The sequence below is a fragment of the Rhamphochromis longiceps genome, linkage group LG7, assembly GCF_057381845.1.
Source record: "Rhamphochromis longiceps isolate RC_006_pf linkage group LG7, R_longiceps_female_GT1.1, whole genome shotgun sequence".
Taxonomy (NCBI): Eukaryota; Metazoa; Chordata; class Actinopteri; order Cichliformes; family Cichlidae; genus Rhamphochromis; species Rhamphochromis longiceps.
Genome location: NC_140563.1, coordinates 28,707,887 through 28,724,122, shown reverse-complemented (window position 1 = coordinate 28,724,122; position 16,236 = coordinate 28,707,887). Strand labels below are relative to the sequence as shown.

Sequence of the window (16,236 nt, the reverse complement as noted above, 5' to 3'; positions counted from 1 at the left end):
GAAAGTGACAACATAAAAGATAAACACTTCATGTTGCTCGTAATAAAAAAAAAAAGTCCAGTAGTTGCACTAAAAGTCGACAAATGCAGCTTTAAATACGTTTTCCGGGTACCCTCAAGGCATTACCAGTGTCACGGGATCCAGCCAATCAGAAAGCTAGAAAAAAGCCAAAGTGGGCGGGTCCACGGGGCCTGGGGAATGATAAAAACACAGCTGACACTGGGCTCGAGCGGTATGCATTTCTCAGGTGAGTGGAGGTTTTACGGCAGTGGCACGCGCTGTTTTAACAGGTAAGCTTTGTAGAAGTGCTGTATTGTGCCAGCGCGATATGTAGGTTAGTAGCTAATGTGCTGTTAGCTAAATTATAAAAACTAGTGATGGCCAAATGAAGCTTTCCGAAGCACTGAAGCTTGTATTGAAAAACGGTTCATTACTCGAAGCTTTTCAACACAGTCCTCTCCGGTGACATCTGGTGGTGAAAATTTTGAAGAGCAGCTTGAATCTGCAAAATAAAACGGACTGCTCAATTATCACTGCTCACTCAAGAGTGGAGTTCTCTCTGATATTGGGCCACCGTTCCGTTGCTTTGAACATGTAATTGGTTTTGTTTTCTCGATTGGGGGCTGAAAAAAATGTAATGCGTATCTGCGTAATACATTTTGATCAATAAACTTTCCCTATTTAAACATGCACTATGGTGTGGCCTTTCTTTGCTCATAACTCCTTGATGTTGTTAAATACAATAAGTGAGCAATATATATAATATACATATGAGAATGCACAGCACATTATGGAGTATGCCCCTGCTGTGAAGTCCTGCCTCCATCTACTTGTCGTTTAATCACTGGACAGCTGGACAGGTTCATACAAAATATTAGATTAGGCCAATTCCTATACATATTTTTGACCTAGGGGTGGGATTGATTGTGAACTGGAAAGGGAAAATGCTTAGGAAGCTGAGTACGGCTGCATCGTCACTGATTTGTAGAATCATTTTGATTCGATACAGGATCCGATTCAATTTGATTGGAATCTGGAAAGTTTTGCCTCAGTCAGAAATATTACAATTCTGATCATTTAACAGTATATATCCATAATTTCGTATCTATTAAAAGAAAGCTGACACATGTGAGACTTAATTAGAGATGTAAACAGAGAGTTATGAAACCTGCAGCTGCAGAAGCCAGCGAAAAAAAAGAGGCAAACAACGCGGACCCAACGACACACCAAAATCTGACTCTGACGCGTCGGGTCCGCGCTCTGTGTTTACGTTTGTATGCAGAATCCGTAAACCTGCTCCCAGTTACTGTTTTAGCTGTATGGTGTTTGACGACATGTTGTGAGGTTTAACCTGAGATGCTGGCGTTTCAGGCATAATAACGTTAATTTACAAATCGACACGGGATTTTAATGAATCAATATCACTTTATTCAATTTAGCATGGATTGTAATCAGAAAAGCGATAATCAAAACCCACCCCTAATCAAGAACTTGCAAAGTAAAAACATGATCTATGTAAGGTAGCCCTTTTGTTATTTACATTTAAAAAGAGGATTAGTGTTACTGTGTGCTGGCTGAGTGTTTCTTTTCTTAGAAATAGTTTCTCCTGCCCTGGAGAAAATCCACTTGCATGGAACAGAAGAGGCTGTGGAGTGCAGGAACTACACTGCAAGCTGGTAGATATGCAGGTATTCCTGGGTCCTGCAGACTATCACCTAAAAACAATAAACAAAATGATTTTCTAAACTGTGTAGCAATGTAATGTACGTATAGTGTCAAATACATTTTTGTAGTCTTCATTAGCTTTAATTCACATGGAAGTGTTCCTAAAGTCATATGCTGTAATGATATTTACATTATGAAAACATGATTTTGGACATTTCAAGTTTTTCACTTCGGCAGATAAAATGAATTGAGCAAAATCAACTCAAAATATTCCCACACGCCAGAACGTCCTCTCTTCCTCGCTGGCTCCATATCTGTCAGTGGAATGATCACCTCGTCGCTATCTGTCACCATCAACACACTCCACGAATCCCGTGGATGATTCACTTCCTTATATCTGTTTGAATCAGGTACCGAAGCAGTTACGTGCGTAATGAAGCTTCGGACGTCACTGGTCACGTGACTTTTGCCAAACGAAGCAAGCCTCGACACAGTGCTTCTGAACCAGTGTGTTGTTTTTTTCGACACACGCTCCGGAGCGTCAGCTTCAAGCGGGCCATCACTAATAAAAACTCTTAAGTGTGTTTATGTTCCTAGAGAGTACAGGTTTAATGAAACAAAAGTGTGAAGGCTGCTTCCGGTGTGATATAGTCGTAACTTCCCGCCAGAGCTCTTTTTACAAAGTGAAGGTTGAATTCTGTAAACGGCTTTCAAACGAGTTTTGGAGAGTGGGGAGGAGGAGGCGTGATGCTGCTGGCTGGATGAGTGCTCACAGACAGTGGAGATGTGATTGAGCATAGGTGTGAGGTTCTGACGGACCTCGGGGTTGGTGGTTCGGATCCCTGTCAGAAATCTGGGCACTCGTTGACCCACATCCTGCCATTAGCTTAGCCGCAGTCCGAGGCTAAGGGGCTTTGCGCTTTTATCTCACCCGCTGTCACTTTTTTAAACATCAGACATTTAATTTGAACGTACTTTCTCCGTGTCCAAATAAACAAAACGCATTCTCCGTGTCGGTACTTTTTTTTTTTTTTTTTTTTAAGTTTCATTGTATTTCATTTTCTAATGTACTCGCTACCACCTCACGCTGGCACGTTTAATATAGATGGATGGACATGGTGGTCTGTTTTTAGACGCAGGTGTGGGTTTTGAACTCTGATTATTTGCAAACGTGTCACGCCCTGACACTGCCGTGTTTTTGGAGTTTGCCTGATCATCAGTTTTTGATTAGAGCGTGTTTTCACTCTGTGCTGCTTCTCTGATGGTTTCTTTGGAAGTGTTAAAGGTTTGTGTTATTGCCTCCCCCCTTGCAGTTTAAAGAAGTTTACTCCAACCGATTACAATTAAGATGTAGGTTAAATGCATGTTAGCAGTTTTCTTGAGTATTTCTGTAGCATTGTCTGTTTCTCTCCTGCGTCATTAAAATGATGCCTAAGTTTAAATCTTTTGACAGTCGCAGCTTTTTCTTTAAACTTTTTTTTTTTTTTTTAATTTCCCTTATCTGTTTAACGATGTCACCTTTAACTCCAGACTGAGTGGAGCAGCCTGCTGTGGTTCAGACTATGCCTGGTAACATCATGGCTCTGCAGCCATCTGAGAAGTAAGATTTATCCTCAGAATGAACTTTAATTCCACAAAGCTGAAAGAAGTTAAAATAACTCTTTCACTTTTTTGTGTATGCAGATGTTCCAGTAACTTTCTTTCAGTTGTTGCAATTAAGATGCTGATTGTAATTCTAAATTTTAATACATTTTGTTTTCCTTGAGAATTGTTATGAAGACATTTTTGTAAAATTTTAACTTTTTCTAATTTTATTTTTGTTCTGCTGCTCGGCTCATTTTCAGGCTGAACTCTTTCATGTGTGGTGACTCTGGGTAATTCAGGGGCTATACTGCCGTCTTGTGTACAAGTCGTGCAGCTGCAGTGAGGCCTTGTGTGTTTTAACACCTTTTAACTGTTTCATGAGCGAACTTGAAGCTGAGGTTCATTCATGTCTCATTTCAGGCACTGCTGGGTGTGTTTTGCCACAGAGCAGGATGACCCCGGTGCTGAGTGGCTGAGTCCCTGCAGGTGCAGAGGAAGCACTAAGTGGGTGCACCTGACCTGCTTGCAGTACTGGCTGGACACTAGACTGAGAGTGAGCCAGCAGCCAATCAGATGTCAGCTGTGTGAGGTGGCGTACTCTGTCATCTTCCCACAGATGGGTGAGTGTCAACTTATTCAGGGTCATATCGTAGGTCCTCAGAGGTGTGGTGGAGCTCTCTACTACCCCTTCAGGCAAAGGGAGAAACTGAACACATGGTGTTTAACAGGTGTAGGAAGGGTGGTGTGTCCTGTCAGTGGAGAATGCGTAGTGGGTTAACGTTGATCCTGGGTTGTGTCTCCTCAGGCCCACTGGTGGACTTTCTGCGAGTGGTGGACAGAACGTTGACAGCCATCGGTCCATATGGGACCCTTGGGTTGCTGGTTGGGACGGCGTACTGGACAGCTCTGAGCTACGGCGCTGTGACTGTCGTGCAGGTACACAGAGGGAACGTCTTGTAAGGGCATCACATTGGCAGAGTCCTCAACACCTCGTGTTCTGCAGGTTATGGGACGGGCAAATGGTATGATGGCTATATGGGGAGCAAGGCCTGTGCTCCTGCTCTCCGGCCTGCCCGCCATCCCTGTACTGCTCATTCTTGGGAAGACCGTCCGCTGGAATGACTGCGTCTTGAAGCTGTGGCAGAAATGCTGCTACGAACCAAAGCTGCCGTCAGGTACATGCACACCCGGAATATGTCGCAGTGCAGATGCATGAGCAGTTTCACTTAAAGTTAAATGTTTTAAGACCTTTTATATTCTTTCAGGTGTGCTGATTAACTCATGAATTTATATTCTTTATGGTATAAAATTTCCTTGTTATTCACTGGTTATAAATAAAACTGAATTCTAAGTTGTGCCATATTTGCTGCCACGGGACAAATGACCTTGTAAAGTCCGTCAAGGTTTGCTGTAAATGGCATGTGCAGTACTGCAGGCAGTCAGAGGGGGGTGCTGTGCTGATGTTCTTGTCCTAGTTTAGACATCTGTCGCTGCAACGTCAGTGTTACTGTTTGACTCTGCTCGCTATCATGAGGAATTGCTCTGTCAGAGCTTGTTGTTTAAAGGTGAGTCTGCCCCTCCCCACAGATAATCAGCAGTACCTGCCCCCCATTCCCGTGGATGAGCCCAGAGGGAAGCGTCAGTTCCTGACCTCCAGGATGCTTTGTGGCGCACTCATGTTTCCCTCCATTGCTGTTCTAACTGGGCAGCTACTGTTCCCGTCTGTGACCTCTCACCTGCAGCGCGCTTTGCTGGTGAATGTACTCTGACCTCTGATTGGAGAATGATGTGCTCTGTAACACGCTTTGAGATTATTGGTTGGCTAAGAAGCCGGTGGTACTAACTGGTTTACTGGTGTCTGCTCCACAGGGTGGCAGTGCTTACGTGCTGCTCAAAGGTGTGCTGAAGGTGTACTTCACAAAGCAGCTGTTCATCATGCATGCCGGCAGGCGCATCCTCAACTATGGTGACGTTCAGAGAGCAGAGCGCCACAGGGATGGCAGCGGCAATTAGAGGCGGAGATGATGGTGCAGAATTGTTTTTAACTAAATCCTGGAGGAGTTTAAACTGTCTTTACCAGACAGTGTGAACACTGATACTGCGTCTTGCCTCACACTGGTCAAATGATCTGCAATACGACCTCAAGCTGAACTGCTCACACCGTTATGGAACCCAGTGGGTCAGAACTAGACTGTAACTGGACTATGGTGTTTCTGGTGTATTTTAACTAGCTGATTGCTCTGATTGCAGTCTGTCAGCAGCTCCATATGGATTATTTTTAATAAAGCTTTTTCTTTAAATCAGGGATGTCTGTCATCTTTATTCACAGCCTTTGATTTATTATTATTTATACAGGTATAATGAAAACCTCCACTCAGTAATATTACATCACATGCAACTCTAAAGAGCTTGTGTGCTTCAAATTGACCCTTTCAAAACTTTAACGTGACACTTGAAAGCACTGTGTTCGGGGGGGAGGGGGCTCGCAGCCTACCTGAGGGTTGTGGCTGACAACGCCATCCCTCTATGGCCTCAGTGACCCATCTTCTGATTTCACTGAGCTCAGATCTCAAACATGATGGGGAGTAAGCTGCACTCAGGTGGCCTCCAGTCACATTTTTACTGTTGGCATGGAGGCAGCTGACACATGCAGCAGCTGTATGACTATGTCATAATGATGTAATGTCAAAGTCAACCAGTTTCCAGCAGCATGCTGAAGAATTAAACTTAGAAGTTCAAACCAGTATCAGCGAAGTGTCTGAGGGGTGTTGCTTCTGCTTTCACTTTTAAATTGTGTAGGTCTGCATTGCTTTTATTTTAATCATTTGATACATTTCTAACTTTGTTTTATTTTTCGTGTTCAGTTATTTGCTTCACTTTTTTCTATTTGATTCTAAATATAAATTCTGTTACTTTTAATTTGTTAGTTGGATACTTTTTTTTTTTTTTTTTTTTTAAATCTTTAAGATAAAATATACTTTAATTGTCCCTCAATCCGTGAGTTTCCGTAAAGAAACTCACGGGCCCCGCCCCCTGTTCACTGATTGGCTGTCGGTCTCCAGTCTGGCCCGCTGATTGGCTCGCTGGGTGTCTGAGCGGATTGTGGAAGAGGAAAGGGAGAGCGCTTGTTGCTGTGGCCGAAGGAGCTCCTTTCCCGGGCGGGAGCGGCCGGTTCGACTGAAGCTGTTCGCTATGAGGAGAGTCACGCTGTTCGTTAACGGCACGTGCACGAACGGGAAGGTAAGCTATAACCGTGAGGCGGGAGTCTGTGTGCTGGCGGGGACAAAAATGGCCTGTTCCCGCTCCAGCACGCCCCCGGATCTCTCGGCGGGCGGAAGCGGTAACGGTGCGTTTTGTCCGCGAGCGCGCAGGTGGTGGCCGTGTACGGATCGCTGGAGGACCTGCTGTGTGTGGCCGGCTCCAAGCTGGGCATTCGAGCCTCCAATGTGTACAACGGGAACGGCGGTCTCATCGACGACATCGCGCTGATCAGGTGAGGGGCCTGTGCAGGTGTAACAGTGAATCCACGGAACTGCAGAGGCGTTCAAGGTGTTTCCACCTGTGAGCGGTGAAATGTTCCTGTGGAGGGCAAAAAGTGACGCAAGTGACAATAAAAACCGGGCACATAGATATAATCCCTTTTTAATTTTAGATCATTTTAATGATTCCACACTTTTGTTTATTTATACCTTATTTTTCTATGTTTATTTAATATGCAAGTATATGCCTGCCTTTTTTGTGTGTTTGTTTGTTTTGAGACAGCCCGACCATCACTGTTTCCTATGTTTGTGTGTGCAGAGACGATGATGTGCTCTACGTTTCTGAGGGAGACTCATTTGAAGGTGAGTGTGATGACCTGCAGCCCAGGGGTCAGAGGTGTGCTGCTGGGGTGTTTTTGACTCTGAGCTCAGAGTGTGCAGAAGTTCCTGCACATGCTCTGAACTTGTACACACAAACAAAACAGTGAAGAAGGCGCAGCAGCGCCTCTTCTTTCTCAGGAGACTGAAAAGATTCGGCATGAGCCCCCGCATCCTCAGGACCTTCTATCACTGTGCCATTGAGAGCATCCTCACTGGATGCATCACCACCTGGTATGGCAACAGCACCGCCTACAACTGCAAAGCTCTCCAGCGAGTAGTGCGGTGCTCTGAACGGATAATTGGAGGTGAGCTTCCCTCCCTCCAAGACATCTACAGGAAGCGCTGCCTGAGGAAAGCGGGGAGGATCATCAAGGACTCCAGTCACCCCAGCCATAAACTGTTCAGACTGCTTCCATCAGGAAGGAGGTTCTGCAGCATCCGGTCCCGTACCAGCAGACTGAGAGACAGCTTCTTCCACCAGGCCATCAGACTGCTGAACACGTCATAGACACCTCAGCTTCACTACTGGAACTTCAACATTATGCACTCCACACTGTATATAAATGCCACTTGTTTTGCACATATTCAACTCTGTATATTTTATATATTTTATTATTATTATTATATTTTATTTATTTTTTTTTTTACTATTTAATTTGTAAAAATGTGTATACACACACACACACACACACGTAGGAAAATATTTAGTATACACATCCAGAAATGCATATACTATTATATATTGTACATATATTTATTAGTTTCAGGTTGGCCATTCTTGTATTTTGCTCGTTTGTGTTGTTGTGTTTGCACATCTCTGTTGCTTGTGGGGCTCGCACACAAGAATTTCACTCGCATGTGCTGTGCCAGTGTGCCTGCACATGTGATGTGACAATAAAAGTGATTTGATTTGATTTGTTTTGTTTTGGGGTTTTTTTTTTGTTTGTTTGTTGTTGTTTTTTTTTCTTTTCTACTCTGACATCCAAATGATGTCCCTAATCTGACACATAAGCCCCACCCACCTTTTGTGCAGACTTCCTGTTGGTGTCTGCTGGTAAAAGAGCTGATTGGACTCATGTTTATTGCACTAATGCTACTTGTGCGCTCACCTGTCCAGATCCTCAGGATGACCCCAGAGGCCCTGATAAGGATCAGACTCACACTGATTGGCTGACTCTCAACGTCGGTGGACGCTGCTTTACGACGACGCGGTAAGCATAACCGTCGTCACGGCAGGTTTTACACTGATTTAAATCGGCTGTTTTTGTTTTCGTGATGACCTTAATAATCAGTCTTTAATGACGCTCAGCTGTCAAAGTCAAAATCTTTAAAAGTGGAGTTGGAGGTGCTGTAATGTGCAGAGTGACATGCTGGGGCCGCTGTTGTTCCACAGCGATGCAGAATATCCAGATTATTCTGTCACTCACCTGAAGGCTGCTGATGGTGATCAGAGGCTGCTGATCAGCTTGTCCTGAGCTTTATTACAAATTTCATGATTTTGTTTCTGTGAAGCTGAACCTCCCTGACGTGGAGGGTTAAAGGTCATTGTTAATCTGTATCTTGTGTGTGTTTGCTTGCTCAGGAGCACGTTAGTCAGTAAGGAGCCGGAGAGTATGCTGGCCCACATGTTCAGAGAGAAAGGTGAGCACAGCTTCACTTCAGCAGGAAGTGGTGCATGTGCAGCGTGCTTTAATCATGCGCACGTTTCAGACGTGTGGGCGAACAAGCGTGACCGCCAGGGCGCATACCTGATCGACCGCAGCCCGGACTACTTCGAGCCCATCCTGAACTACCTGCGGCACGGACAGCTCATCATCAACGAGGGGATCAACCCCCTCGGTACGCCACATAAATTCACAGCGCCCGTTCAGCCCATAGACACAGCCTGCTAACAGTGTTCTTACCTGTGCAGGTGTGCTGGAGGAAGCCCGCTTCTTTGGGATCGAGCAGCTTGCCGAACAGCTGGAGGCCCTTATAAAGGTGGGCGTGCGTGCGTGCGTGCGTGCGTGCGTGCGTGCGTGCGTGCGTGCGTGTGTGCGCGTACTCTGCTGTGATTGGTATTTTGTGTTCAGTCCTCTCAGCCTCCTGACGATCACTCACCTTTGACCCGGAAAGAGTTCATCAGGTTCCTGTTGGCCACGACCACAAAGTCCGAGCTGCGCTGTCAGGTGAGCACTGTGTGTCTGTGTACCTGGTTGTCATGGTAACAACAGCATTAGCTGAGATTAACCCCTGGGAACCAAACAGTTCCTCTGTGAATCGGCCATTCTGTGTTTGGTCGAGTTAACACTCCCTACCTGCTGGTTACCCACAGCAGCTACCTGACAGGTGAGGGGGCGTGATCACCTGTGCTCAGATTATCTTGGCTTGGTCAGGCATTTGAAGACACCACAGGTAACTTGAGTAACAGTGGGCGCTCTGTGGGTTTTGTTTCAGGGTCTGAACTTCACCGGTGCCGACCTTTCTCGTCTGGATTTGCGTTACATTAACTTTAAGATGGCCAACCTGAGAGGAGCCAACCTGACCCACGCTAACCTGAGCGGGGCCAACCTGGAGCGAGCCGACCTGTCCGCAGCCTGCCTTGACGTGAGTCGCCGCCCACCATCACCTAATTGTCGTGTACAATAACTCTGAGCCCTCAAAGTTTCAACAGCCCAGGAGATCTCCACAGCTCTGTTAGAAACTGAACCCAGATCAGTTTAATTTTCACAATCTGATGATTCAACCTGGTGTCTGAGCACCTGGGTGATCATCTGTCACAGTCTGAATGACCTGCAGCACTTTGACACTTGTTTCTGATCACTCTTCTGGGTTCAGATCGGCAGGTGGGACAGGTGTCTGCTGTATCTGGCTTTGATTCCTCTGTCAGAATCGTGTGTGTGTGTGTGTGTGTGTGTGCAGGGCGCCAACCTGCAGGGCGTGAAGATGCTGTGCACCAACGCTGAAGGAGCGTCGTTGCGAGGCTGCAACTTTGAGGATCCTGCAGGAGTCAAGGCCAACCTGGAGGGTGAAGCAGCCAATCACAAACCATCTATAGATAAACGCACAGACACTGGTTGTCGTGGAGAGAGAGAGAGAGAGATTTATATTTTTGTGTGTGTGTTGGGTCAGGGGCCAACCTGAAGGGTGTGGACATGGAGGGAAGTCAGATGACGGGCATCAACCTGAGAGTCGCCACGCTAAAGAATGCCAAATTGAAGAACTGTAACCTGCGGGGGGCGACTCTGGCTGGGACTGACCTCGAGGTCCGTACAGACATGCACACGCACACTCACACGTGAGGCTGGAGTTCAAAACAGATCTGACCTGTGTGTCCTGTTCACATTGATGAGCTTGATAAATGTCTCGCTTCCTAAACACATCACACTGTGCAAGTGCCTGTGCCACGCTGAATCAGATGTATTTTCTGTGCGGGAAGACTGACTGAGCCATGGACTCGTGCTCGGTCCAAATGCTAAAGATGTGATTTAATCTGACCTGTAACATTAAAAAGCTGATGACGCAGCTTCAGTCAGACATGATCACTTCCATTCTCTTCTAATGATCCCACTGAGGGTTACGGGGGGCAGCCTATCCCAGCTGTCTTGGAGAGAGAGGCGGGGTATGCCCTGGACAGGTTGCCAGTCTAACACAGAGACAGACAACCATTCACATCTATGGGCAATTTATAATCACCAGTTAAATAGAGCTGGGCGATATAAGGTTTTTTCATATCACGATATGTTTTTTTCATTTCAGGCGATAACGATATCTATCACGATATCAGCCAAATAACTATATTTGTAAGATTTAAATGTACCGTTGCTCACGAGTATTGTTTTGATTTAAATATTCATTTCCCATAATAAGTTCAACAGGGTAGATGTACTTAAGGAACATGAGACTTTTTCAGATAAATAAAGGCAAATATTGCAAACTACACAAAAGGCAGCCGCTAAAGCGTTTAAGTTTCAAAATAGAACAAACGAAACAGACTAAATTGTCAATTCCACTTAGAAACAAAATATTAATTATAAAAATAAATCTTAGTTTGTTTTACAGAAGAACAGACAAAACTGACTAACTTTTGTCAATATCAAATAAACTGAAAACTAAAAGGAAATTCTCGATCTCTCCTTGTTGTATAGCTTAGCTTTTCAAACAGTTTTAACAGTTACTTTAGTCTGACAAAAGCCGAATGACGAATTAGCGCTTCCAGTCAGAGACTGAGCATGCACCGGTTTATTGTATTTCCAGACTTGCTTTCGGCACAATTTACAGTGAACGCTACTGTTTTTTTTTTTGTCAGACTTGAAATAGCCGAAATACCTTCACACTACGGAACTTCTATGGCTCTTCCGTTCGACAATCTCTCCGGCCTTGGAACCATCATGTTTTCTCTTCGGTAACCTTCGGTCACGCTCTCGGTTGATTTTTCTCTAGTCGGCACACTCATTTCCTCAGTTACCCGGGCGGCACGGCGGCTGGCTGCTTCCCAAACAAATACACATGTGCGGCTTGGCACTTGTGCTGTACATAACAAGTCACCTGATGTGACGCTGCGGCTGTGATTGGTTTGGCTCTGCGCTAGTTTATTTGGATTGGCTGTTCTTCCTTTTTTTTTTTTTTTTTGTTAAGAGGACGAGCGGTGAGGTCTATCGCAATAGTTTAATTTTTCTATCGAGAAAAAGTTATTTTGCAATACATATCATCGTTCTATCGCCCAGCTCTACAGTTAACCTAACCCCACTAACTGCACACCGTTGGACTGTGGGAGGAAGCCGGAGTACCTGGAGAGAAGCATGACTAATATAATTTAATTGGCTCCATTTATTCAACTTAAGAAATCTTCAGGAGGTGGAGGAGACACAAATGCATAAAAACTTCAATGAGCTCCAGAAATGCACGGGCTGTCCGTGATGCTTTCAGGTTCATTTTCTCTCTTGTTCCTGCAGAACTGCGACCTGTCCGGCTGCGACCTTCAGGAGGCGAACCTGCGGGGCTCCAACGTGAAGGGTGCCATCTTTGAGGAGATGCTTACGCCTCTACACATGTCTCAGAGCGTGCGGTGAACCCGTTTTCCATAACCATGTACACTCACAGTGCCACACCGACCATTGAATGCCAAACTTTTTTTTTTCTGCTCTCGACCCAAAAAAGTGGGTGAGCCACAAAATTAAAACCTGCTGTTCCTACTCTGAAGCTTCTTCACAGGCGGTGGCTCCTCTTCGTTCTGCTTTAACCTCCTTAAACCCAGTTTAGGCTCTTTGTTCTCTTAGCTGCTGCTGAGCAGTTTGATGTTGTTGTGGGAAACTGCTGCCACCAGGGGCGTGCCATGCTTGGCTTACTGTGATGCTTGGGCGAGTGGACCGTGTCAGAAACGTCCACCTGAACACCAGGACCCGTTGGATCCCAGTGAGATGTTCGGTGTTTTGCAGAGGCTTTAATGTTGTGGCTGCTCATAACGTCAGCTTTATTTCAGCATTTTCAGACACGTCTGAAGTTCTGATGCGTGCAGTATTTCTTAATTTTATTTATTTTTTGTAAATGTAACGCAGGTTTGTGGTTGAGGATTGTATATAGTATATTTTAAAGGGGACCTATTCTTTGCATCACTGACAGTTCATAAAAAAAAAAACCTTCATCACAAACTAGGCCTCAGTGCAGCTCCTGAGCTCTGTGATGTTCCTCAAGGATCTACTCTTGGTCTTATTTTTCATTATACCTGCTTCAAATCAGTGAGCATTTCCCTGTATCATGTAGATGCAAACAGAATTTCATGTCAAAGAGTTTCATGGAAGAAAAATGAGGATGAATGAGAAGTCAATCCTGATCACCCCCTTCAGTGTGGTGCTGGGACCAGTTTTACCTTCCTCATGTCACCTCTGAGCGGCTGATTTCCCCTCGGCGTGGGAGGTGCAGCAGGCTGAAATAAACTGGAATGAGCCTTTAATAAGAAGCAGAAACAGGTGTTGTTGTAATAAAACATAAACGTCAGTGTTTCTGAGATTTTAGTGACTGTCAGGAGTGAGGCAGGGTGTCTCCTCTGCTCTTCATTATGTTTAATAAATCTGTTGTTTCTTAAGTTTATCACCCTCTGTGTGTTTATTGGACCAGAACTGAAATGTCCGAATTGGATGTTTCTATCTGCATGAACCAAATCAGTGATTACAGGTTCCTGTTTTCTTATTTCAGTTTATTCTTATTTTCTTTGGTTTTTCTTTAACTTTGATGTTAGTAGGTTTTTCTCAGAAAGTTTGCACCTTAATGCCGTTGGCAGAGTCTGAAAGCATGGAGGATAAATCTCAGACCTGTCTGATGCTCGTGCCTCATCAGTGTGCCATCTGACATCGATGAGCACATTCAGGATTCACACGTACAAAAAACCCCACACGATTTAAATGACTCTTCATTTTCTCCCTGAATGGATGCAGGATGTAATCTGCTCTGTTTGCTAGCAGTCTGGTGTCTGCAGTAATTATTTTCACATGGCAGACATGGTAAGAGCTGCAGCTGATTTCATTTTTCATTAGGTTGGCTAAGCATTTGACCATTGTTTCAAAGTTCACCTTGAAAAAAGTTCCAAGAAACCACACTGAGTAATATATCATATGAAAGGACACTGAGAGAGCTGAACAGCACGCCTTATTTCTTTTTTTAAAAATCTGTGTTTTTACAGCTTATAGGAACCAAAGATTTCAGCCAATGTGCTCCTGTCATATGTGTACAGATAATAAAATACACAGGTTAGCATGTAATCAGCGATTAAGTAAACGCTTTAGTTTATACTGAGTCATCTCTCAACTTCACAACAATGTGTTAGTCCTTGGGGTACATCCCTGCTTTAAAACATTTTTTTCAGTGCAACATTATGACTTCACAAAGATTTATATACAACACTAGATTTCCATATTGATATCAACACAAATGATCCATGAAAACTGATGTCAGCAGGCGACCTCAGCATGTTGTAATTAAAACAAAACTAGTATAGCTGTTTTTGGGTGAACCCAGTGGGAAAGGACTTAAGATAAGATGACCTTTATTAGTCCCACAGGTGGGGAATTTGTTTTGTTACAGCAAAAGTGCAAAGTTATGTAGCAGAAATTAGAAAACACTGGAATGCAATAAAATACAATAGAATAAAATACTATATACAATAGAATAAAATAGAATAGAATAATATATACAATAGAATAAAATAGAAATACAAATACTATATACAACGGAGTAGGACAATACAAAAATACAACTTCATCAGAAGAATTGCACATATAGCAGTCTATTGCACATGTGTGGGTTTGTTGATCAGCTGCAAAAGTCTTTGTTGTGGAGTCTGACAGCAGTGGGGAGGAAAGACCTGCGAAATCTCTCCGTCCCACACCGTGGGTGCCGCAGTCTCCCACTGAAGGAGCTGCTCAGTGCTGTCACAGTCTCTTGCATGGGGTGGGAGATGTTGTCCAAGAGGGATGACAGCTTAACCACCAGCTGTCACTCACCACCTCCACTGGGTCCAGAGGGCATCCCAGAACAGAGCTGGCCCTTCTGATCAGCCTGTTCAGTCTCTTCCTGTCCCCAGCAGAGATGCTGCCGCCCCAGCAGACCACACCATAGAAGATGGCTGAGGCCACCACAGAGTCATAGGTCTTCAGGAGTGGGCCCTCCACTCCAAACAACCTGAGTCTCCACAGCAGGTACAGCCTGCTCTGCCCTTTCCTGTAGAGGGCATCTGAGTTATGAGTCCAGTCCAGTTTGTTGTTCAGATGAACACCAAGGTACCTGTAGCTGTCCACAGCCTCGATGTCCATACCTCGGATGTTCAGTGGTTGCAGTGGAGGATGTTTGTGGAGGGCGGTGAAAGAAGCGAAGCAGCGCTACGGGAGGAAACTAGAGTCACAACTCCAACAGAGTGACTCTAGGAGCCTGTGGCGGGGACTAAGGACAATAACGGACTATAAAGCACCAACAACCGGTATGACGAACGCGGCCGTGACTCTGGCAGACGAGCTGAACACTTTCTATGCTCGCTTCGAGGCTGCAGCTAAGGACTCCAACAATGCTAGTACTAGCGGCGCTAACAGCTGCAGACAGGAAGATACTGCCAGCACCGGAAACGTGCTCGTCATCTCCGAGCATGAAGTAAGGAGAGCCTTCAAGAGAGTGAACACCAGGAAAGCAGCAGGACCAGACGGCATCCCAGGTCGTATTCTAAGAGACTGCGCATACCAGCTAGCTCCTGTGTTCACTGAGATATTCAACATCTCTTTATCTCAGTCGGTGATCCCCACATGCTTCAAAGAGTCCATCATTGTTCCTGTCCCGAAGAAACCCCACCCTGCTTCTCTCAATGACTATCGCCCTGTAGCCCTCACCTCAGTAGTGATGAAGTGCTTTGAACGCCTGGTCAGAGACTTCATCATTTCTTCACTACCAGACACACTGGACCCACTACAGTTCGCTTACCGTCCAAATCGTTCCACAGACGATGCCATCTCTCATCTCCTCCACACATCACTCACTCACTTGGACACTAGAAGGGGGAATTATGTTAAAATGCTCTTCATAGACTACAGCTCTGCATTTAACACCATAATTCCCTCCACACTCACCACCAAGCTGGAGCATCTGGGACTCAGCTCATCTATGTGTCAGTGGATCTCCAACTTCCTAACTGGCAGACCACAGGCAGTAAGGATGGGCGGACATGTCTCAGCCTCCACCACTCTCAGCACTGGAGCCCCCCAGGGGTGTGTTCTGAGCCCCCTGCTGTACTCTTTGTACACATATGACTGTGTGGCCACTACCAGCTCCACCACCATCATCAAGTTTGCTGACGACACCGTCGTGGTGGGCCTGATCTCTGATAACAATGAGACGGCCTACCTGAAGGAGATTAGGAATCTGGAGAACTGGTGCCAGAGGAACAACCTCCTAAACGTCAGTAAGACAAAGGAGCTGATAGTGGACTTCAACACTAAGCAGGAGAGGAACTACCAGACCCCCGTCATCAACGAGTGCCCAGTGGAGAGAGTGGACAGCTTCAAATACCTCGGAGTTCACATCACGCAGGACCTGTCATGGTCCTGTCACATCAACACCGTGGTGAAAAAGGCCCGTCAGCGTCTCTACCACCTCAGACGCTTGAGAG

General features: G+C 45.3%; 2 protein-coding genes across 7 annotated transcripts; both read left to right on the top strand.

Annotated features, from left to right (window-relative positions):
- The first annotated feature begins 236 nt into the window (after positions 1-236).
- Positions 237-5,569, top strand: LOC146665512 (E3 ubiquitin-protein ligase MARCHF5-like). Of its 4 annotated transcripts, XM_085413259.1 has the most exons (8): positions 1,593-1,676; positions 2,076-2,950; positions 3,196-3,265; positions 3,670-3,869; positions 4,055-4,185; positions 4,253-4,424; positions 4,837-5,003; positions 5,119-5,569. In XM_085413259.1, the coding sequence occupies exons 3-8, from the start codon at positions 3,228-3,230 to the stop codon at positions 5,260-5,262; spliced, it is 852 nt and encodes a 283-aa protein (XP_085269385.1). In that variant the 5' UTR covers positions 1,593-1,676; positions 2,076-2,950; positions 3,196-3,227; the 3' UTR covers positions 5,263-5,569. The 4 variants fall into 4 exon arrangements, with proteins under 4 accessions (XP_085269387.1, XP_085269385.1, XP_085269384.1 ...); XM_085413261.1 differs by lacking the exons at positions 1,593-1,676; positions 2,076-2,950 and adding an exon at positions 237-290; XM_085413258.1 differs by lacking the exon at positions 1,593-1,676 and having other exon boundaries at positions 1,837-2,950.
- Positions 5,570-6,338: 769 nt separating this feature from the next.
- LOC146665511 (BTB/POZ domain-containing protein KCTD9-like) lies at positions 6,339-13,173 on the top strand. Of its 3 annotated transcripts, none has more exons than XM_085413254.1 (12): positions 6,339-6,489; positions 6,621-6,742; positions 7,048-7,091; positions 8,227-8,320; positions 8,692-8,750; positions 8,820-8,948; positions 9,022-9,089; positions 9,182-9,277; positions 9,546-9,695; positions 10,011-10,116; positions 10,221-10,354; positions 12,044-13,173. In XM_085413254.1, the coding sequence occupies exons 1-12, from the start codon at positions 6,442-6,444 to the stop codon at positions 12,158-12,160; spliced, it is 1,167 nt and encodes a 388-aa protein (XP_085269380.1). In that variant the 5' UTR covers positions 6,339-6,441; the 3' UTR covers positions 12,161-13,173. The 3 variants fall into 3 exon arrangements, with proteins under 3 accessions (XP_085269380.1, XP_085269381.1, XP_085269379.1); XM_085413255.1 differs by having other exon boundaries at positions 9,546-9,720; positions 9,913-10,116; XM_085413253.1 differs by having other exon boundaries at positions 8,692-8,948.
- The last annotated feature ends 3,063 nt before the right edge of the window (positions 13,174-16,236 follow it).